Source organism: Taudactylus pleione, unplaced genomic scaffold, assembly GCF_031769625.1.
Source record: "Taudactylus pleione unplaced genomic scaffold, aTauple2 ptg000016l, whole genome shotgun sequence".
In the NCBI taxonomy this organism is placed as follows: Eukaryota; Metazoa; Chordata; class Amphibia; order Anura; family Myobatrachidae; genus Taudactylus; species Taudactylus pleione.
Window position 1 is genome coordinate 10,469,153 of NW_028284418.1, and position 24,436 is coordinate 10,493,588.

Here is a 24,436-nt window from a genome sequence, read left to right on the forward strand (position 1 = left end):
ACAAACGTGCTGTTGCGATTGAGAATCCTGGTAACAAAAATGTCTTGGAAAGTGCTGGGTGTTCCTGGGCAGTGACTGGGAGTTGGCTAAACAGATGCACGGAGATGGTCTGTCTTATGGGCGTGTTATGGGAGAGTTGCGGGCGTGTCATTGAAGTGTTTGCACACACAAATACTCAATCGCTCTCTTTGAAGGCCATATAGAAAACCTGCACGTGCCATAGGGCGACCGATGTTGGCGTGTAAAGATGCATCAGGTGGTATTACAGTGCCTGCAGATACTGACAGAGACCATCTCAGTCCTTACATATGCACAAAAGTACATCAGGGAAGATATTTGTAGCGCCATTTGCATAATGTTGTAGATGGACGACCAACAAAAGACACAGCCGCATTTGTGTCATAATCAGGCCCACTAAACAAGTTAGGGATCAATTACCTGTTACTTACATCCAAAGTAGATGGGTCATTGGGTCATAGTGACCTGATAGGATTAATTTTTATGAACAGTGGATCATCCACAAAATGGCTTCTTACATCAGATAAGTTACATACAAAACCATACAAAGGGCCAATTTGTGTAGATTAAAACTATGTGATATCTATTATTATGGGGACTGCACAATTTATTACTTTTCAGACAGGTTTGATTTGTCTCTTAATTATTGATTTCATAGTTTTTTTTTCTTCAAATCACTGTTTATTAAAAGTAACAGAAATAAGGCAGATAACAAGGACAGAAGAATTGGTGGAACCATGGCATCTAGTTTTCAGAAACAAATTGTGCCAGAGTCCTGGATTGTACATATAACAATTGGTCAGGAAGCCTTAGATACCATGGAAACATCCGTATACTGTAATTACATATCAAACAATAAAGACATACAAGGACAAACAGTGACTAAGGGAAAACATGAAGGGAGGTGGGGGAGAGGGTGAAAGACCCAATTAAAAGGTTTCGATTTGTCTGGAATCCATAACTGCAAACAGTCAATGGGAGCATAAGACACATTTATAGGCAATAAAACAATATGCCAGCATAACCACCTTACAATCAGGGAAGAGTGTAGCGATAAAGTTATCCAAGTCTACAATATAAAAACCACTCTAGATTCAAATAAGCATAACATTTGGCCGATTTCATTACTGTTTAAATGCATATGTTTAAGGACTTTAAAAATTACTGAGGAAACTAAAGAACACAAACTAGGGAATAAAGAGGCATGTGGCCCCTCAGCAGCAGTTGATATGAATAATACAGATGTGTTCACATACATCTATCCTCAAACTGTGCCAATTAGCCCCGTTAACTTTTTTTTTTTCTAACACAATTTTATTAGGAAGAATGATGGTGCAAATTGGGAATAACCATATATATCACAAAATGCACATAAAAGAACAATGAATACGTAAATAATAGAACATGTCTCAGAGATAGTACATAATGATAAAAGTGAGTTGCAAAGAAAGAAAAAGAAAAAAAAAAAGGATTTATCAAAGAACCGTAATCACCGTAAAGTATAAATCGTGTAAGTGAATAACATATATAATACAGTATGACCAAGTGTAGAGATGGTAATTAAAAGTAGCAATGCAACTTATGAAAAGTGGAACAGTTATCGTCCCAATAATGCCTTCCATTTTTATATTTTATTTACATATAAAAAGGTAGAGAAGACCATTAGAGGTTTAAGAAAAAAACAGCAAACCAAAACAGAAAATAGTAGAGAAAGAGAAAAGAGAATGGAGGAAAGAAAAGGACAAAAATATTCCGGGTATCCAAGGAGAGCGCACCTGAGGCCCCACTAAATGGTACTGAAAACCCCCCATATAACTGAGGTAAAGAAAAGTCAAGATAAATTACCCAGCAAAGACCAAGTCGAGTTTTCATGATGAGTTCGGATTAAAACTTAGGTAAATAATTAATATATGTACCCCAGCAATCTCTGTGTGTACCTAGCTTTATTTGCATCTCAAATGCAACAATGTACAATGCATAAGAACCCTCCTTGCACTGCATGCAGTTGTGGCGTGCGACCTGGGTGCCAACCTAGGCAAAAAGCCCCCCAAAAAATTGAGGGTAAGCTGTACCACGCATCCTGCCACACAGTGTTATCTTTAATCTGTGACTTTATTCCAACTCCATTACGACAAGTGCCGATTATACTGTCAGCGGCTTTGGATGCTGCTACAATGCGAATAAGCAAATTTTAAAAATAGTTATGAAAGTCCGGGAATCACTACTCGTGGCGGAGTGTATAAGTTGCTCCATGCGCTATATGGCGCAAAAAAGAACGGGGAATGACGACACATCTGTATGACTGCTTTATGTAGATTACAAGTGGTGAATTTTGCTAATATGTAACATTTCTGTGCACCACTGTTCACTGTGTACATTTTTGATTTTTCATTAGTAAAAGCCCTCACATCACCATCTTAGACCATACAATTAAATCTGTCCTTGTGCTCAATGCAAGCACAACAGTCATGTATATAATGACATACTGTATATGGCAACAAGTTTCAGCAGTACCTGTGCAGCCATTTTGGTTGTGCAGACATGGCAAATGCCCAGGACCTCGGCTCTCATGGTGGTCCCAAGCTCTCTATTTGAATTCTGCTCGTTCGCTCCGAACGATGTTCGCACATCTGCGCATGCGTATGGGTCGTAATGCGCATGCGCCAACCAGTCAGTGCGGTCGGAAATCGTGTGTTCGCAAAATAGCGAGTGCCTGCTAATTTGAGTGACAGGATGAGGCATTTGTGGGTGGTAACAGGGGAAGGTGCTTGAAAACGGGGAGTGGAGATCCGAACGCAGGCGTGCCAAACGGTCAAAACGGGCATTTAATGGGTGTGCATAATTAACAAAGCAGCGTCATCGGCCACGTCACTTGGTTGTCTCTTAGCCTGAACTGTTTGCATGATTGCGGTAGGAAAATCCAACCACAAGCACTGCGAGCAGTTCATACGCCTTTCGATGTAATCTAATAAATAGCGGAGATGACGTATGATGCGAACGGCCAGGGGGCGTCTTTACAAAATAGCGAGCGCATGTTTAGTTCGCTCACTCAGACATTGAGGCGTCAACAGACTGCAAAGAGCGAGCGCTCTATTAAAATATCCGGCCCCTTTTTCTGAACGAGCGAGCGCAAATAGCGTCCGTCTCTGAATCAGGCCCTCAGTTCCTTGGTGCTTGGATAATAGCAATGGGCACTTGTACTGTGTAATCAACAGGCTCTTATAGTCCTCTGTACAAAATGCACATCACAATTTGGAATTGGTATGAAATAATGATGGCTGAATAGCCGTCGGTTCTCATGCAAATGCCAGAAGCCTGAAAGGAGAACATCCCGCCAGCGGCTCGTAAGTATGCTAACCCTCCCCTGTCCCCCCCTCCCCAACCCTAACCCTCCCCTGGTGGTGCCTAACCCTAAAACTTCCAGGGTGGTGCCTAACCCTAATTCCCCCCCCAGGGGTGCCTAAACCTAACCCCCCCCTTCCCACACCCTAAACCCAACCCTCCTGGGGAGATGCCTAACTCTAAACTCCCCCCGGGGGTGCCTAACCCCCCATTCCCCTAGCCTAACCCTCCCCTGGGGGGTACCTAACCCTAAGTCACCCTGGGGGTGCCTAAACCTAAGCCCCCCCCCTGCGGATACAACCTAACTATCCTTGGCTTACCTCGTTCGGGATGCCGGCCATCAGGATTTTGGTGTGGGGCTAAAGATAGGCATCGGCATTACGACGCCTATCTTTAATACCTGGTCGCCTTTCCGCCATCGGGATTTCAGGCGACGGTAAATTAACCGCATCCCCAAAAGGAATCGCAGCCGTCGGGATTTCGGACATGGGGCTAAAGATAGCCGTTGGCATTTCGATGCTTATCTTTAGTCCCGGGACGGCCTTCCGCCATCGGGATTCTGACGGCCGACATTCCGGACGGCGGTAAATTAACCGCATCCCCACAATTTAGTATGAAGGCAGTGGTGAAAGAATTTTATGGTGAGGGAAGTCGATGAAGGACAGTAAGATCTGTACATATATTGCTTGGAGACAGATATTGCTCTACACATTAGACTTGGCAGTCATAAAGCTGACACAAGACATTGAACCAGGGGCCTGATTCAGACCCGCTCGCTACCGGAGGCAGCTCGCAGGTCTGATGGGTGTGTTTTTTTTTTTTTTCTCCACCTCACTCGCAAAGCTGTGGGTGACCACCCACAGCTTGTGCGAGCGGCCTGGAGTCCGTGGCAATTATCGCGACCATCGGGCTTGCGACTAGACCCTCTGGTAGGGTCTCGCCTCCCGCAAGCACGAGTGGACTTCCTGCTCTAATAGAGCAGGAAGTCCACTTCTGACATCACTAGTGATGCCAGTAGGGCTGCCCACAAACGCCAAGCGTTCCTTTGGGAACGCCTGCCTTTGCACAACTACCCCCTACAAAACGGGGCGAGCTGTCAATCAACATCAACAGCCGCCCCGTCTTGTAGTAAGCCTGAAGTTCAGTCGCTCCCGCATGCGCAGGCGGCAAACATTGACCCGCTTGTGAGCTGGTCTGAATCAGGCCCCAGGTCTTAAATAAGTCTGCAGATGTGGCTCTACACATTGAACTTGCCACAGCATATGGCTTTGCATGTAAGGCTTTTAAACATTTTCAACTTTGCATAATAGACTAGGCACCAGATATGATTGTGCATATTAGACTTGGCTCCAGATACGGCTGAGCATTTGGCACCACTCATGGTAAATTTGTTTAGGACTGCTCACATTTTCAGAGTATGCTCTCCAATTGGTTTACTAAACTGAGTCTGAAAGCACAAGCTGCTGTGGTGGCATATGCATTTAGCTGCAGTTCAGTGACCATAGAGTAATTCAGACTTCAAGTGGCACTGACAGAAAGATTTATCGTCTGCTGCAGGAGCTGCTAATAACTTTATTTTTAATTGCAGCAAGACAAGTCTTCTCCAACTGCACTGGGGAAAACGAGTTGTGGGTTTGGTAGCAAAACACATGGGTTGGTTGTATAATGTACAGTACCCAGCAATTTAACTGGGCAAAATAGCTAGCAATAAATCATTTGAAATTGTTCCAAGCTGCTGGTGATTTTTGAGCAGGCCTAAAACAATGGCTGCCTGATAGTTGGCTGGAATGCCCATTGGACTTCTTATTTGTATGCCCAAGTGCACTCGACGCCATAATTTGTGCTGTAAATTACATATCTCCCTACTGCCCTTTGCTAGTTTGCTGTTCTTAAAACGGTCGGAGGTTCATCCAAAAGTGGCCATTTCTGCGAGGATCAGGGTGGAATGGGGCTTATTTTGACCAGATGTCTAAATGTTGAGAATTATGAGACTCCATTATGTTCACTTCATAAAGGACACTAAATATTTTCTGAAGAGCGATATTAGAAATGGGACAGAACTTAAGTAGCACTAGCAGAACATTTGTCTGATATTTGCTGGAAAACACAGGAGTGTTTTAGTGGCATCAGGAACACCGGTATCTCACCTGATGGCCACATTGGGGTCATGTGACACCCCGCAGGACATTGATGCTTTAGTTCCCTTAATTACACTCTGGTCTGTTGGTGGGTTGATAATGCGGGTACGAGCTGTTAAGACAAAAAGATAGATACATATAATCTGATTGTTAAACTAATTGTCTCACATGACATTCTCAAAACCTGCGAAGATGCATAGGCTCAATAATAAGATACAATGAGATACGAGCGCTCCAACTCAAAGGTGCGACTTGAAATATGCTGAGGTAGGCACCAAACCACAAAATGTCATATATAAAGTACTTGCGTTCTGTGTGCACCCACCGGAGGGTGCGCACAGAACGCAAGTACTTTATTTATATAAGGCTATCATTACTGTTTATTATAATTTATTATTATCAATTCTTGTACAGGACCAGTGGCGTCACAAGGAGGGTGTGGGCCGCACCCGGGTGTCATCCGCCGGGGGGGAAACACCAAAGTGCAGATTCCCTCTCAGTGCAGCACTCGGCTCCTGTCACAGTGAGGGAGCCAGCATTTCAAGTACACTGGCCCCCGAGGCAACCCGCACCTCCGGGACCCCCCCTTTTTCCCGGCACACTGCTAATCTGCCCACACCTACCCGCACCGGGTGCATCAGCAGGGTTAGCCACTGTACAGAGCATGACATTTTATGCAGCATAGAATGCAGAACTGTCCTGGCACAGGTCCTATCTAGTTTATCTGTAAAGGTTGTCTATATGTGTAAAAATAGGCTTATACTATCATTTATGAGCCTGCATTTTTATGCTGTGGCATAGCATCCAGATTTAATGTCTCCATGCCCTTAACATTTTTGCAAATGTGAAGTTAATACCTTAAAGAGACAATTCAAGGTTTTTAAAAACAAGGTCTTCCAAAAGGTACATAAAAAATAAGTTAGGGTAGACTTACCTTTGTTAACTCTTTTAATCGAGGTCCATAGGGTCCACAGGGATACCATGGGGGAAATGTGGTTATAGTGATCCAGGAACCAAACAGTTAAGCTTTCAGCTCCTAGGATACCTCAGGTCCTCCTCCACATATACTCCGCCCCTGGCCACAGGCATTTAGTTTTGTAAACTATCCCAAGGCAGGTGAAGGAAAGAGGAGAAGAAAAGACAATGTACACCAGAAACACTCTCACACGAAATGAGGGAATCCGAGACCGAAAGAAAAATTACCCAATACAGCCAGGTGAGTCAGGTTGGTTGTCCTGTGGACCCTATGGACTTCGAAGAAAGAGTTAACAAAGGTAAGTCTACCTTAACTCTTATTTTCTACTTCAGGGTCCATAGGGGGTCCACAGGGATACTATGGGGATGTCCTAAAGCAGTTCCCCTAAGGGTAGAGATGCTCCTGAGCAGAAAGGAGACTCCGCCACCCAAAGGAAGCATCCTGAGAGGCAAAAGTGTAAAAGGCGTAAAACCTTACGTAAAGGCGTAAAGAAAGGTGCGGACAGCGACCATGTGGTTGCCTTGCACAATTGTTCAGCAGAGGCACCACGACGAAACGCCCATGATGGTCCCACAGACCAGGTAGAATGTGCTGTCGCCGTGTATGGAACAAGGAGATCAGCCTGAATGTAAGCCTGAGAGATAATCAAATGCAACGAGCCAGAGTTTGTTTGTTAGATGGCCAACCTTGTTTGTGAACACCATACAACTCAAAAAGAGCATCCGATTTTCTAAAAGAGTTTGTACGATCCACATAGATACAGATAGCACGAACCACAGAAAGGTCTGAAGACTGGAAAGCTGGAACCACAATGTCTTCATTCACAAGAAAACAGGACTTTAGGAAAGTAACCCTCCCATGTACGGAGGACAGCTCTATCCTTGTGAAAAATCAAAAAGGGGGCGCAACAAGAGAGCCAAATCAGAGACTCTGCGCGCAGAGGAGATAGCGAGGAGAAAAAGTGTCATCGCTGTCAACCACTTAAAATCTACTGAGTCCAGAGGTTCAAATGGGGGAGCTTGCAGCCCCTTGAGAACCAAAGACAAATCCCACGGTGCCACCTGTGGGACAAAGGGTGGCTGAACTCGGAGAACAGCCTGATCAAAAATTCTAACATCTGGCAGAAAAGAGATCCTTCGCTGGAACCAAACTGACAGGGCAGAAACCTGTACTTTCAGGGTGGCCAAGCAGAGACCAAGGTCTAACCCAGCCTGGAGAAAAGCAAGTAACCGGGAAACCCTAAAAACCTTAGTGTTATATTTTCTGTGGGAACACCATTGACCAAAAGAGTGCCAAACTCTGTAATAGATGCAGGCAGAGGAAGGTTTTTGTGCCTTAAGCATTGTCTGAATCACAGAGCTGGAGAAACCTTTGGCTCTTAAGACGGAAGACTCAAGAGCCACAGTGTCAATGACAGGCGAGGTAATGCGTGTCTCCCTGATGATTGAGATAGGCTACTGTGGTCGCATTGTCGGACTGAATCTTGACCAGCCTGCTTACGAGTAGGTCCTGTGCCAGGATGAGCGCTTTGTATACTGCACGAAACACCAGGATGTTTATGGGCAGGTGACTTTCCTGATTTGTTTATCTTCCCTGAAAGGTATAATGACCAGTCACTGCCCCCCATCCTTGAAGACTGGTGTCTGTGGTGAGGAGCACCCAGTTTGGAATCCAGAATGGGCGACCCTTGTTCAGATGAGCCTTTTGTAGCCACCACGAGAGAGAGAGACAAACCTTCAGAGTGAGAAGGATCCTCTGGGAACATATTAGATGATACTGCAAGTTCTACCGGGAAAGAATTAATTGTTGCAGAGGGCTGGAGTGGAACTGAGCATATTCCACCATGTCAAAGGTGGATACCATTGACCCTAGGACCTACATCACTGATAGAATGGATACCTTTCGCTTGCGGAGCAATTTGCGCACTCAGAAAAATAGGGATGAAATCTTGTCCCCTGGCAGAAATTATTTTGGTGAAGACCCAAGGGGCCGTTGATAAAAAAGGGCAGTGCCTGAAATTGGTAATGTTGTTTCAGGACAGCAAACCATAGAATTTTTTTCGTGGGATGGCGTAATAGATAGATGCAGATACACGTCCTAAATGTCCAGGGAAGCCATAAAATCCCCAGGTTCCATCACCAAAATAATTGAAGAGTCTCCATATAGAACTTGGGTACAGATAAACCCGTTGAGGATTTTCAGATTTAGAATAGGTTGGTGAGACCTACAGTATTTGGTTTCTGAACCAAACACAGATTGGAATAATAACCCCTTCCTTGTTAAACCACAGGAACCAGGATTATCACCCCTGCCCTCAGCAGAGAGTAAATGGCGTCCTGGAGGGCCAAAGCCTTGAGGGAATCTGATGGGGGAGTTGTAAAAAAAAAAAAAAAGATCTGGGCAGGTTGCCTCCAGAAGGTGAGGGCATACCCCTGAGAGACCACTTCTCGGACCCAGGCGTCTGTTGTTGCTTGATGCACAAGTGAAGAAGTCGGCCTCCCACCCTGGGATCCCCTAGGAGGAGGCCTGTCCCACCAGGCAGAGGGTTTGTCATCCGGTTTGGAAGCTGGACGTCTGACTGGCCAGGACCTCTTAGTTTGCTGCTTGGTGGTCCTGCGAGAAATAGACAGTCTGGAGAAAGGCTGTCCTTTTGCTTTTCCCTGAGGGCGAATGGACTGAAAAGAAGACTGCCTAGACTTTTAGCTAGACTTTTATATAGCTGTTGATGGCAGACCTGCATATTTTGAGGCACTATCTTTTCCAATTCTGCTCCAAAAAGTATGTTTCCATAAAAAGGTAAGGATTCCAGAGCCTTCTTGGATCCCGCATCTGCTTTCCAGGACCTTAATCAAAGGGCTTTATGAGCAACAACCAAATCTGCCGATGCTTTAGAAGCCAGGAGCCCAGCATCTATTGAAGCTTTTCCCAAATAGCAGGCCTTTTCCCATATGTGGGAGATATACAGTATGTTCTCTGGTAGCATTTGGTATAATATATTTCAATGCCCCCCGACCATTCTTCAACAGTCTTGGATACCCAGGCCGCAGTCACAGCCAGCTGAGTAACAGCTCCAGACAATGAAAACACTGATTTAAGATGTTTCAAGCTTTCTATCTTTAGGATCTTTAAGGGAAGGTGCTGATGGGATAAGCAACGTAGCACTCCTGACTAAATGTGTCACATGAGCATCCACAGTACGAGGGACTTGCCACTTCGTACATTGCTCCTGACGAAGGTGTGCAGACACACGGAAACGCGTTGAGCAAACACAGCTGAACTTGTGGCATCTGATTCCTGAAGCAACATTTTTTTCCTTCTGAGCGGACCCATTATCCAAGATCATTATACAGCCTATCACCCTCTCCAACAGGGAGATTCCGATAACATACAAACCGGCACGAAGTCCCCATCGGGGGTCACGTCATTCCATTGACTGCAGGCACCCGCTCCTAAGTGAATGCACAGCCAAGCCGGCCGGCGGCTCCGTCAGTAGCTATACACTACCTGACAAGGAGCGGAGCAATACCACCGAGAGTTCCCGCGATGAAAGGGAGAAAGTTTTCTATCCAGTGACAGGCACACGAAGGTATATGCTGCATCCACCGGGATCCATACAGCAATATACGTGGAATACTGACTTTTTATCTGCAGATCACAGGCTGTCATATCAGCCAGAAAATCGGGTGAGCTCATTCCGTGTTGCAGAATATAGCAACATTATATTAAATTGTTGCACTAGTCTTAAAATTGCCACAGATACAGCGTATCTTCACTTAAGAGACACATTTTTTTCCTTTACCTGGTAACAATCTAACCAGGAAAACTGATTACACCCATCAAATCTCATTTTTCTGATACATATATATACAAAACATATAATTAGTATGTCATTTTATAGTAGGAACACATATATGTTCCTCTTAGGTTCTAAATATTTTATATTTGTGTATGAGATTGTCTTATTACAATATTTTTATACATCATATTTAAGTATGGTTTATAATATACACACTAAGTGTGATTGATTGAGCGCAGCCAATTTTGTTTCTATCAGTAGGTGGGAAATGATACACAGATGCTAATCTTTTAGTAACATGGAACCATTTATCCGGTGTACTCCATGCTTCTTCCATAAGTTCAGTGAGCTGCTCAGACTTAGGAAACTCAGCTTTTACCACCTTCAGGTGTTTAAACACTGGAGCTTTAAGTCTAGGAGCTGACTCATCATCCTCTATATTTAAGATTGATTTGACTACCCTCACCAAAGAAGGGACATCCACTGTAGAGGGATGGTCCTCCTCTACTGAGATAGACCCTGGAGAAGAACCTGGTGCATCATCTGACTCCTCAGATGATGCGTCTGAATCTACATGCTGAGCAGACTGATAAAATGATATCGTCCGCTTAGGTGCTTTAGTGGCTACTGGTCTGTTCGCCTGCAACATTTGTTGAATCGCAGCAGCTGACTGAGCCATATTCTGACTTGGGTGGGCATAAAATACGGGCATAAACATCCATCCAAGAAGGATGTATAGGGGGGACAAACATAGCAGGCTGGAACTGCTGTGGGTATCCCATTATGGGAGGCAGTGTGGGAGTAGCCAAATGGTCCACTAGCTGCGTAATAAACCTGATACAAAGAGGACACCCAAGATGGCTCCTGTACAGGGGCTGGTAGACTCGACTGGTGAGGTCGTTCTTTATAACAAACAGCACACAAACCATGCTGTATAAAGTCCTGAGGGGACAAGCCCACCAAGCAGTTTTTATATGAAACCAGCACGTGGGCCAGTTTCCTGTTTACACTTATTCTTAGACATAATAAATAAGTGCAAATGTGACTGCCTTCACAAACAATAAATGTGAAGTACAATTTGGGAAAGAAACAAACATATATATTACCCACACACCTGTAGCAAAGGGTTGAGGAGAAATAGCAGTGATAGTTATACCTGATAGTACATAAAAATAAAGGCAGTAAAGGCAGTAACCACACAGCAGAGCCAGCAAGAGTCACATACAATGCATATACAATATACTTGCAATGGGCCCTGAATCAACTACTCAAAACACAAGGCTTGGTAGGATTTTGAGCGCTGTATAACCTGGCTTCTGGGGAGAGGTATACAGGGAGACTAGACCCAAAACCTCCTGAGACCAGCAGCTTCAGCACAACAACGATAGTGGTTGCTGGGCGTCTCATTTATAGCGGTGGGTAGGAGGTGCACTGGCCTTATAACATGCCGCCGTCACTGTCCCCAACGCCAGACTGACTTGCCCCAGAGGTCTAGTGGGGGAGCGGATGCAGCGATCGCCCCACTGCAGCAACCTCCCAGAGGTCTCCTATCGCCGGAGGTACGGACTGCCACGTGGTTCCGCATCTTACCTGTGTCCCTGTGTTTCCGGCTGCAGCCCCGGGTACCAGCATCGCCACTAGCCAAGCTATGCTGGTGCCCGCCGAAATCACCAGTCTGGTTACTAGTGTTGTGGCGCTGGCGGGGGTAGGTGGAGCAGCAGCACAGGCATCCTTTAGGACGCCTAGCACTGCTTGCCCTGAAGTAAAAAATAAATCAAACATAAAATAAAAAGCTTGGGACTGCCTGAGCAGTCCCCCTGTTATAAAGATGAATCTGAATCCTGTCGCACCAAATGAAAAAACTGAATGCCTGTGGCCAGGGGCGGGGTATTTTGTGGAGGAGGACCTGAGGTATCCTGGGAGCTGAAAGCTTAACTGTTTGGTGCCTGGATCACTATAACCACATTTCCCCCATGGTATCCCTGTGGACCCTATGGACCTTGATTAAAGAGAGTTAACAAAGGTAAGTCTACCCTAACTTATTTTTTATGTACCTTTTGGAAGACCTTGTTTTTAAAAACCTTGAATTGACTCTTTAAGGTATTAACTTCACATTTGCAAAAATGTTAAGGGCATGGAGACATTAAATCTGGATGCTATGCCACAGCATAAAAATGCAGGCACATAAATGACAGTATAAGCCTATTTTTACACATATAGCTTAACTGTTTGTTGCCTGGATCACTCCAACCACATTTCCCCCCATGGTATCCCTGTGGACTCCCTATGGACCCTGAAGAAGAAAACAGGCTTGATGGGCACCTAATTCCCTTAAGCCTCTGGTGTTCCACCTAAGATAAAGTTATAGGATGAGCTGTATAGGGCCTGATTCAGAGCCACATTTAATGTTAATGTTGAACGAATGTCTGTTACTGCACTTGTGTGAAATCCCTAAAACATCAGATGAGGCATGCAAATTTCCCCTCTGTCATCATAGACAGAGTATAGCGATCAGATGAAGCAACATTATTTGTGAGAGGCAAAGAGAAGGTAAAACGCTACTACAGTAGAGTCACTCTCTATAGAAACCCAAGAAACAGCTTCCTGGCATCTCATTTGATCCTTCCTGCTACAGCGGTGTAGGCAGAAAAAGGAATGTCTACCTGGGTTTGTCCAATCTGGTCTTCAGCAACCCTTAACAGCCATATACAACTGAACTCATACGTAAACTACCATAAACACATAAACATCTGTGGATAAGCTAAATTGTTAAAAGAATGTATAAGCTGCATTGGTTTTCTTTTAATATTAGTGATTTTCAGATTTATTTATTAACAGTTATTTATATACTGCAAACATATTCTGTGGTGCTTTACCGAGAATATTAAGTCATTAGCATATTGTATTTGTATGGAAAATAATCTCTCTTTTGGCAGCATATTGCAATAATTATCTTTAAGGTTTATTTGGATTGCATAGAAAATAAGCAACGGTGATAAGAAATAAGTGCATATAACTATAATTAGCACTCTTTTTATGCTGTTAAGTCAACACCACTAATAAACCCTTATCTTTTCCCCAATGGGGGATTCAGAATTTCCCTTACAATTGTTTGCTAGAGCAAGTCAGCAACATCTCAGCTCTTGTTAAACAGCTTCTCAAATGTTCTAACTATAACAGATGTACCAGCTACTTTTGGAGAGCTAAGGGCTCTCTCCCTCTGCCAGGGTGCTTGTATCTATCAGAAGTTCTAATTTCCAGCACTAAAAGATATCCACCAAATTGTGTAGCCGCTTGTTATTTTCAACATTAAGTAGCGTGACCTCCATGCAGAATTGAATTATCTAGACAGCTTGAGAACATAAGAACAGCAGTATCAAGCTGCACGGAAAACATTTTATTCCAAATGACAATAATAAACAACGTCAACTCAGGCAGGATCTAGCAGCTAAACACTGTGGGCCAAATGTAATAGGGTGAGAGTTTAGAAAATGTGAGAGTATAGCAGTAAATTCTCACATAGGTCGAGCTTTATCTTGAAAATGGGAACATTTTGAAGATAAAGCTCAACATCTGGATGAGAGTTTAATCGTGAGAGTTTTTGAGTCTAAAAACATGTGAGTTTGCATGTTCTTGTACTCTATTACATTGGCCGAGTTTAAACAGTGTGAGAGCTTACTGCTAAACTCTAACATTTACTAAACTCTTACCCTATTACATATTACATATGGCCCTGTGTGGCAACTTCTCACAGAAGTATATTTCATTACTGACTCTAGGATGAATGGAAGACATTTCTCTTACCCCACACAATAACATCAGCGGAGGCATCATCAGCACCACGAGAATTGGTGGCAGTACAGGTATATGTGCCCACGTCTGATATATGGGCAGGACTGATGAGCAGACTTCCGGATTCTAGTAGGGTGAAGCGGGGCAGCTGAATTGATCCACTGGCCAAGATCCTGTCACCTAGGGATAAAGAGAAAAAAGCAAAAATACATAATTTATACAAAGAGCTTCTCATTCCTATTGGATACTCTTGTAGACATCCTCAGTTCCATCATATGTTTACATAAGTATTTATCATTTTGATATGTTACTTGTACCCCCTATGTGTGCAACAGACTTGCTGTAAAGGCGGACACCCGCCAAGGCCAATCAGCAGTGGCGTAACTAGGGGGGGTCGGGCAGGGTGCGTGCCCTGGGCGCCGTGGGACCGGCGGCGCGGGGGGGGCGCCACCGGCCACGGTCCGGCCCGCCCTAGTTAGCCACCAGTGTAGTGCCGACTGCAATGAGTGCGGTCAGCGCTACACATTTACACAGGACCGGTGCTAGGCTTCCAGCGCCGGTCCTGTGCTGCACGCCTGAGCCCGTTCCCTCCCCCTGAGCGCTTGCCCAATAGCGCCAGGAGGCAGCCTCAGGCTGTGCATAACACACGCATCGCCGCCAGCGCTGGCGGCAATGCGTGTGTTAAACAGCAGCCAATGAGAGTCAGAGACTCTCATTGACTGCTGCAGCACCCACTGCAAGAGCCGGACGTCCGTCCGGCTCCTGCAGTGGGTAATGGGACAGACGTCATGACGTCTGTCCCATTATGCTGAGTGCTCCAGCGTGGGAGGACTGGCGGGCGGCGGGAGCGGCGTCACGGACTGGAGGAGCAGCAGCAGCGTGGATTCAGGTAAGTATGTTTTTATATATATATATGTTTAAAAACCTGTCAGCACTACTGGGGGCACAACGGGGGTGGCTACCACTGGGAGGACCTCTACTGGGGTGGGGGCACAACGGGGGGGGGGTGGGCCTACTACTGGGGGCACCATTATTAGGAGGACCTCTACTGGGGGGGGGGTTACTACTGGGGGCACCATTATTAGGAGGACCTCTACTGGGGGGGGGCTATTACTGGGGGCACCATTATTAGGAGGACCTCTACTGGGGGCGGCTATTACTGGGGGCACCATTATTAGGAGGACCTCTACTGGGGGGGGCTATTACAGGGGGCACTTAATCGGGAGGGGGAACCTCAACTGGGGACCACTACTTGGGGGGGGGGAACTACTACTGGGGGCATTATAAAAGGGGCCTACTACTAGGGGCACTGCACTGGGGGGACCACAACTGGGGGCAATAACAGGAAGGACCACTACAGGGACCACTGGATAGGGGGACCACTACTGGGGGCACTGCATGGGAGGGGGGGGGACTACTGCTGGGGGCACTATATAAGGGGCTTACTGCTAGGGGCACTGCGGGGACCACTACAGGGGGCGCTAGATAGGGGGGATCACTACTGGGTGCCTGCATAAGGGGGACCACTACTGGGAAACCTGCATGCGGGGGGGGGCGGCTACTGCTGGGGGCACTATATAAAGGGCACTGCATGGGGGGGGGGGACTACTACTGGGGGCACTATATAAAGGGCACTGCATAAGGGGATACCACTACTGGGTGCACTGCATTGTGGGGACTGCTACTGGGGGCACTGCATAAGGGGGAACACTACATAGGGCACTGCATTTGGGGGGACCACTACTGGGGGCACTGAGTAAGGGGAACTAATTGGGAGCTGTATAAGGGGGACCACTACTGGGGATACTGTATAAGGGGCACTACTATGGGCCTGCATAAGAGGGACCACAACTGCATACTGTGGTTCTGTACAAGGGGTACTACTGGGGTTAAGGTGCATATGGATAGGAATGTTCAGCGTGAAAATAAAGGGGTGTGTCATGTTGACACGCCCAATTTTTAAGTGACCACGCCCATTTTTTTCTACGTGCGCGCCGTTGGCGCGCGCACATATCGCGGGTGGGGGACGGGGGGGGGGGGGACTACCTTTTCAAATTTGCCCTGGGCTCCAAATACCCTAGTTACGCCACTGCCAATCAGACTATGCCATTATTTTCTATCCAATCTTTTTATCTAAAACCTATGGTTCCTCGGCAAAGGCATTTTGTTGTATCATCTCGGGCACAGCCGGCATCCTAGGTGGGAGCAGGTCTAAATTTAACCATTGAAATGGCTCAGTCTCCTTTTTGCCTTTAATGCAATCGCTGGAGGGTTAACATGTTCTATTAAACTGGAAGATATAAAGATGTTCCAGTTGCCATGGCTTCCATTAAAGAAACACCAGTAGGTCATAAACCATACAGATATATAAAATGGTTTAACCCTTCCCATCCCCTGCTCTTAGAGCATTAATCTTTACAGCAACAGCTTTGTTGCTCACTCTCAGACGTAAATGGAGGACAGATCTGGATTGTTACAGGAGTTAGTCATGTTTAGAGGTGGCAAGTACATTGACACAGAGTGTATATCTTCTCCAGAGCTGTACAGCAACTGTGCATATAGGAAGATAGCTTTGCCATATGTCACAACACAGTTCTGCTTTACTAACAAAGGAATAGAGGGTTGAAGCTGTAGTTTGGGTGGCTCAGCTGTCTAGAAATGAGAAGCATTTGATTTATACACAGGCTGGGGAACTGAGGATCGCCTTATCATTCCTACACAGACTAGAAATGACTCTCCATATAGCACGCACGCATACACACACACTCTCTCTAATGCTGAGAAGCTCTGCTGCATATCATTGTACATTGAGCACCAGGTCTTGGAAGCTGCATATATCATTGTATAATGCTCTGCGAGACTAGGAGGCTGCACACTACATTGTATACTGAGCGGTGTTACTGGGAGGCTGCACACTACATTGTATACTGAGAGGTGTGACTGGGAGGCTGCACACTACATTGTATACTGAGAGGTGTGACTGGGAGGCTGCACACTACATTGTATACTGAGCAGTGTGACTGGGAGGCTGCACACTACATTGTATACTGAGCAGTATGACTGGGAGGCTGCACACTATATTGTATACTGAGAGGTGTGACTGGGAGGCTGCACACTACATTGTATACTGAGCAGTGTGACTGGGAGGCTGCACACTACATTGTATACTGAGCAGTATGACTGGGAGGCTGCACACTATATTGTATACTGAGAGGTGTCACTGGGAGGCTGCACACTACATTGTATACTGAGCAGTGTCACTGGGAGGCTGCACACTACATTGTATAGTTATACTGAGCAGTGTAACTGGGAGGCTACACACTGCATTGTATACTGAGCAGTGTGACCGGGAGGCTGCCAACTACATCGTATACTGAGAGTTGTGACTGGGATGCTGCACACTACATCGTATACTGAGAGTTGTGACTGGGATGCTGCACACTACATCGTAGACTGAGTGGTGTGACTGGGAGGCTGCACACTACATTGTATACTGAGAGGTGTGACTGGGATGCTGCACACTACATTGTATACTGAGAGGTGTGACTGGGAGGCTGCACACTACAATGTATACTGAGAGGTGTGACTGGGAGGCTGCGCACTTCATTGTATACTGAGAGGTGTGACTGGGATGCTGCACACTACATTGTATACTGAGAGGTGTGACTGGGAGGCTGCACACTACAATGTATACTGAGAGGTGTGACTGGGAGGCTGCGCACTTCATTGTATACTGAGAGGTGTGACTGGGAGGCTGCACACTACATTGTATACTGAGAGGTGTGACTGGGAGGCTGCACACTACATTGTATACTGAGCAGTGTGACTGGGAGGCTGCACACTACATTGTATACTGAGAGGTGTGACTGGGAGGCTGCACACTACATTGTATACTGAGAAGTGTTATATACATCTGTTGCTGGAACCGAATAGCTTTAAAGTAGAACTTGCCTAATAATTTCACATAGACCTGCATACTGCCCCCCTTATTCACCACAAATAGCCATAAAAGTGGAAGCAGAACTGTTGGGTTTTTACTGTGGTGCCTGTATAACTAACAAGTATTGATGTAGGTGAGTGCAAGCTATACTAAGGGGTTTATGTATTACGCAGTGAAAAGCATGGAGAAGTGGACCAGTTGAGAAGTTGCCCATAGCAACCAATCAGCTGTTAACTATTATTTTATACACTGTACTTAATAAATGCTACTTCAAAGCTGATTGGTTGCGGTGGGCAACTTCTCCACTGGTCCACTTCTCCAAGCTCTTCATTGCTTGATACATAAACTCCTTAGTCTTTGAAAGTCTTACCTTTCTGCCAGGTGATTGCAGGCCGCGGAGCGCCAGAGGTTTCACACTGCAGCACCACAGCAGTGCCATCTATCACTGTGCTGTCTAGTGGGCCCTTTGTTATATTGGGGGCAATGCCTGTGATATAAACATAGCTCAGGTTAACCAATCGCTCTGTTATTAACCTTGTGAGACAAGAACCTTAATCATTCATTTATTTTAACTAACAGTTTTGAATATTAACATGAATGATAATGGAGCAAAGCCATATATGTGGAGGATGCACGAAGCAGTGTGCACAAGACATCTCGCTACTTTTTAAAAGTGGGAGTGATTTAACATCAGTCCAAATTATTGTGTATTTGTCCACAATATGCCAATATATTATTTTTACATGTGAGAAATGAAGCTAGTAAAAAGGATTTCTATACGGGTACTTACTGGTAACAGACAGGTAAGTGGAAGTTTGTACCTCACCCGCGCTGTTACGGGCAAAGCACTGGAACATTCCTGTGTCATCAGGCATCAGTCCGCTGATCCGTAGGCTCCCTGTGCCCACCAGACGAAACCTGGTGTCCCTCCGGATATCAATCAGAGCGGCATCCTTATACCAGGAAATAGAGGGCTGGGGAACCCCTGGGATACAGGAAAACATAATCAGGGAATGAGAAAGAAAACTATAGAAAGACAATTGACCGAGCAAGTGAAGAGTAATTAGAAGACCTTGCAAATAAAAAATCCGAAAAAAACCCCAGAAAGCGAGAAAGAGCCAGAAGATAGTAAAAATACACACACTGTCTACCAAAGTAATGTCTCCTGGGTACTTAGCATAACAAAGCATATTAAATTATCTCTCGGCCTCTTCCATGTTACAGTCATTTATTTTTCCAAATGCTTGAGGGGCTGCAGTGCCCTTTTCTCAGAGTAATTATATATACAGCACAAACCTAATTGCGGTGCTAGTGATTATTACTGACAAGTGAGTATGAGCTATAATACAGAACGCAGATGATATACCGTATAGTGACCCACTGGAAGTTCTTTATCCAGCTCAGGAGAGGGGCTCTATAGCTTTGGAGCCCAGTGCTCACACTCACCTTTTGCCTGGCACGGAATGTCAATCACCTTCTCCATTTCAGCTGTTAAGTGTCTTTCCGGCTCCTTCACAAATTGAGGTGGCTCTAGAGACACAATAAGATGGTTTTTAACCCACATGATGCCAAATATGATATAAAACTGCAGGCAAATACCAAGAGAGGATAGGGGGAGAGAACAGTTTAAGTGCATAAAACCAGAAACACACATTTTTTTTTCTTATTGCTATATTTTTCATATAATCATGTTTCTAATTATGTAGGTAGTTTGGGATTTGCTAATTAGAAATGTTTCTTAATTAGAGCTCTGTAATCAATTACAAACCACTAGACACCTCAATATGTCATTCTTTGTATTGCATACTGTCCACACTTAGATAATTGGATAAGACAGTGTATTCCCTGGATGTAAGCGGAGTGAACGGGCTGTGAGGGAAGCAGAAGAGACATCACTCAAACATTCATAATCAATCTATAACAGCCTGGCAAGATGAAAGACCATGGAGCTCACTCAGACCTGCTCGCAAGATGCAATCGATCGCTGGCAAAAAGGGGCCAGATATTTAAATTAAGCGCTCGCACTGTGTTGCGTAAGGATGCCCACTATGTTTTAGCGAGCTACGGCAAAGTGCGTTCGCAAGTGTCTGAAGACGCCTCCTTGCCACTCGCAACACATGTCATCTCCGGGAAATGTAGGATTAATCGGGACCATCGTGAGCCATCGGAGCTGCTCGCAGCCCTTGAGGTTGCCTTTACCCGCCGCAAGCACTGCAATCAGTGCGGGCTGAAATACATGCAGGTAACACAATGACGCTACTTTGCTAATTATACACGCACTTTAAACGGCGTTTTGGAGGCCTGACACGCCGGCGTTCGCAACACCACTCCCCCGTTCACAAGAACCTTCCCCTGTTACCACCCACAAATGGCACTGTCACTCAAAGTAGCGACCTGATAGTGGCTTACGAGCAACCAAAATCAGATTGCAAAGAATGGATTGCGCACGCGCACTGCGAATTATACGCATGCGCAGATGGGCAAAAATTGCTCACAGCGAGCGAGTGGGTCTGAATCAGGTCCCATATCCACTCATTGTATGCAGACAGGCAGAGGTTTAAGTGCCACCTGCAGGCTGGAAACACTTACTGCACTAAAACAATGAACATGTATGCAGAAGAATTAAAAATAAACTAATTGTTTAATCCTTTCTAAGATTCCAAAATATTATGCTTTGTTATGCAGTAGTGAGATAAAACACATTTTACAGCACAGTAAGTAACGAGATAAATGGAGTGATGGTAACAATTTAGCATCTATACATCAGAACAGTAACACACTTGTTCAATTGTGTTAAAACAAACAAACAGACCGTGAACTCAGATTTGCCCCATAATAAACTTTTATTCCTCCATTAAAACATATGTAAGTGGTAAGCTATCTTTCAACAAAGTCTATGGCTGGGTACACATCAGAATGATGTGTGACCGGCCGTCTGCTGGCCCAACATACTGTATTGCAACGTGCATACACACTGCATGAGTGGTACGACAGTGCAATGTAGAATGACGTGCTGCATGGCATTGTACACAATATTTTCTCATTGACCAGGCAGCACAAACAGGAGATATCGTAAATACCGCCAGGAGCGTGCAATTGCCGGTACACACTAAACGATCTTCACGATTTGTCATTCTACTTTGTCTAGAAACGACGAATCGTGAAGATATCGTTCTAGAGTGTATCCGGCCTTTCAGAACTGCGGACAGCTACCCACTAGCCAAAGCTATAGAGAGTATTACATTTAGCCTAGTAGTATCACCTGTTTACTAATGTCTGTTTCATTTAAATCTAGAGGGATATTACAACAAATACCCTCCAAATACTCATGCTAAATTAGTTTACTTTTATCAACTGTATATCCCAAAAATGGTGCACATTATTCTCAACACTTCCTATAGCCAAGTAATAATACTCAGAATTGTCATAAACAGGCATACAATAGCATGTAACCACAAAACATACATATACTACATATGAGCCTTGTTGGCACAAATTACCTTAACATGTGCCTTACATTGCTAGAATAAACAAAATACAAAAAATACACTGAAACACTTACATTCACAATAATAAAGCACACAATAATAAAGCACACAATGAGTAGTACATGTACTAAGAATCATGCCTTGCCGAGATTGTATTCCCGTGCATATTTTCTCATATGTTAGAAACACAGAGATTTACTAAAGGCAAACACAGATATAAAAACACTATTCTTTCTGCAAAACAAGGAGTCAATACATCATCGAACCAACTCGCAAGTACTTTCCATAGACAGGAATACAACACAGATTTACTAAGAGTAATGATTGCAAACACGATCAAACCCGTTCGCTAGGCTGCGTTCGCACTTAGCCTGCCGATGTTTGCGCATGCGTATAAGACGCAAACCAGTCCATACGGTCGCGAGGTGCTCGGACCCTGTACACAAACGCCCCGCTAGAATGAGTGACAGGACATGCCATTTGTGGGTGGTGACAGGGGGTGGTCGATGGAAACGAGGGTGTGGTGGTGCGAACACAGGCATGTCTGTGCGTCTGAACTTGGTTTCAGAGGCGTGCATATATTAAGATGCAGCGTCATAGCACACATCACATGGCTGGATTACATACTGCAGCACTCGCAGTACTTGCGGTAGGGTATGGTTAGCCACTAGTGCTGCGTATGGGTCCGATGTTACTCGATGTTACCGATTGTTTCATACAATTCCTGGAGATGACGTGTGTTACTAAGGGAAGAGCGTTTTGTGACAGGCTGGCGTCTAACTATATACCGCGATCACACGGAAAGACATAGTGGGCGTGCTAATGTCTTGTTAGCGATCGCGGGATTTTCAGACTTTGGCTGTGTGTGAACGCATCTAGTGAGCGGGTCTAAATCAAGCCCTTAAGTTCAACATACCACATTTAACTTTCTATCTCATTCTGTTCATGGTGATATTTGAAACTTCATGACACCCCCCGTATATACCTTCTTTTCCTTGAATGTTAAAAGTTTTTTCATGGAATGTTCGGGGCCTTAATGATAATATGCTCTCTAGTATTGCGCCATGCTAATGCTCATGCCCTTGCTGTTGTTTGCCTTTTGGTATGTTCTATGCCTCCCCTGTTGCTTAAATAGTTGTTTATATCCCCCCCATCTCCTCTGTCATGCTCTATAAATGTTATTATATTCTGACTGCATTCCCCAATGTTCTAGTGCGGTAATTTATTTACGTATGGGATTTTATTGCATTGCTAGACGATGCTTTAGAGAAAGGATGACCGATCTTCATCTGGTTCTACTATTTTTCCCCAGTTGGTAGCGAAGATGGGCCATGTAGATGCCTAGCATCAGGCTCACCCTGAGGGGAGAGGTCACTCCTGTTTCTCATTGTCCCACCACTTTTTTTCTTTGATTGAAATGCTGTTAGTTTCCTGGTCCTTCCTCCCAGCGATCTCTGAGATTACTTACCTGACCTATGGGGTCTTGGATCATCCCAGTCTGTTGGCTGCCCTGAATTTGCAGCTTCCTCTGGGAGCCTTCTTTTGGGGACTAAACTCATTTTGGCTGTCACAGATAGGGACAGCATTCAAGCTCATGGTGGCTTGGGTATGGTTTTTTGTTGACAATCCTGTAGGTCTTTCTGTCCAAGTAGTTTGGGACGCCTTTAAAGGCTTTCTTCGGGGCTCAGCTCAAGGTGTTTCACAGGAAACGGGAGGCTGATTTGGATACCTTACTATTAGCCTATCAACCAATAGGTTGAAATTGCCACATAAGGAGTGGGCCGAATTTCTTCTGGAGAAGTCTCAACGGAGGCCTCTTTTTTCTTCTCACGACTACTACATTCAGGCGGATAGGACGAGCAAATTTATGACATACATAGATCAGGTTGACTCTGCCTCTCCCACTGTGCACAGACTGCTGGACAACAACGGGGTTGTTCATACTTCCGCTTCTTCTATAGCTGCTGTATTTTAGGACTACTTTTGAAAGATCTACAGTGCATTTCTCAGGCTCAGTACACCCTACCTGATCTCACTTCTTATTTAGGTCAGATAGTTGTTCCTGTACTGTCAGAGGATAGTATGGATTTTTTGGATTGCCCTGTTTCTGCAGAGGAGGTGGAGGATGCAATTAAGTCCTTACCTTATGGCAAGGCATCTGGTATTGATGAGCTTCCTACTGAACCTCAAGCCCCATTTGGGTTTATATGTTACTAAGCTTTTAGAATTTTGTGTTGCACTACTTGAGGTTGGCTCATTACTTCCGTCTATGGCAGAGGCTTTCATTGTACGAATTCCCAAACCTGGTAAGGAATACGGCTTATTCGGACTCTTATCGCCCCATATCTCTGTTGTCTACTGATACTAAAATAGTGTAAAAATTCTTACTTTTACACTGTCTTCATAAAGTAAATTTAGACATAATTCATCCTGACTGACTTTATCCTGGGAAAATGGACTGGTATTAATTTAAGATGCTTGTTATCTTACTTACAGCTTGTTCATGATGATATGGTGGTCATTTCTTTTTGTGGGCCCAAGTGTTTGTTTTGGTTGAATTGCCGCATTTGTGGGATGTGCTCTCTTGCTTTAGGGTGGGTGATGGGTTTGTAAGCTGGATCTTTTTGTTGTACTCAGTGGCTAGAGCTTGTGTAAATGTTTTTGTCAATGACTCCTTTACTTTAGCTATGGGGTACCAGACTGGGCTGCCCACTTGAGCCATCCATGGGCTTATTGGTCTCAGGTCGGGAAGAGAAGCTAGTGTTATATGCAGATGACATGTTATTGTTTTCATCTGATGTGCAATGCTCTCTGACTTCTCTATTGACAATGGAGCATACTTTAGCTTTGTTTTGTTTTTTTAGGTATTTGGATCAATTGGTATAAGTCCCTGATTTTTCCTATCTGGTCTACTTTCTCTAAGCCACAATCTTATGATTTCCCTCT

At 44.9% G+C, this 24,436-nt stretch overlaps 1 protein-coding gene across 2 annotated transcripts in view; it reads right to left on the reverse strand.

Moving 5' to 3' along the window:
* The window catches only part of SDK2 (sidekick cell adhesion molecule 2), a 764,937-nt gene that overhangs the window by 215,408 nt on the left and 525,093 nt on the right, over window positions 1-24,436 (reverse strand). For both annotated transcript variants that reach the window (XM_088474541.1, XM_088474538.1), the window contains exons 8-12: window positions 19,449-19,532; window positions 18,793-18,987; window positions 18,373-18,489; window positions 14,075-14,242; window positions 5,508-5,610 (exon numbers count right to left, since the gene is read on the reverse strand). In XM_088474541.1, the coding sequence (XP_088330667.1) occupies window positions 5,508-5,610; window positions 14,075-14,242; window positions 18,373-18,489; window positions 18,793-18,987; window positions 19,449-19,532 (667 nt within the window). The remainder of the gene's footprint in view (window positions 1-5,507; window positions 5,611-14,074; window positions 14,243-18,372; window positions 18,490-18,792; window positions 18,988-19,448; window positions 19,533-24,436) is intronic.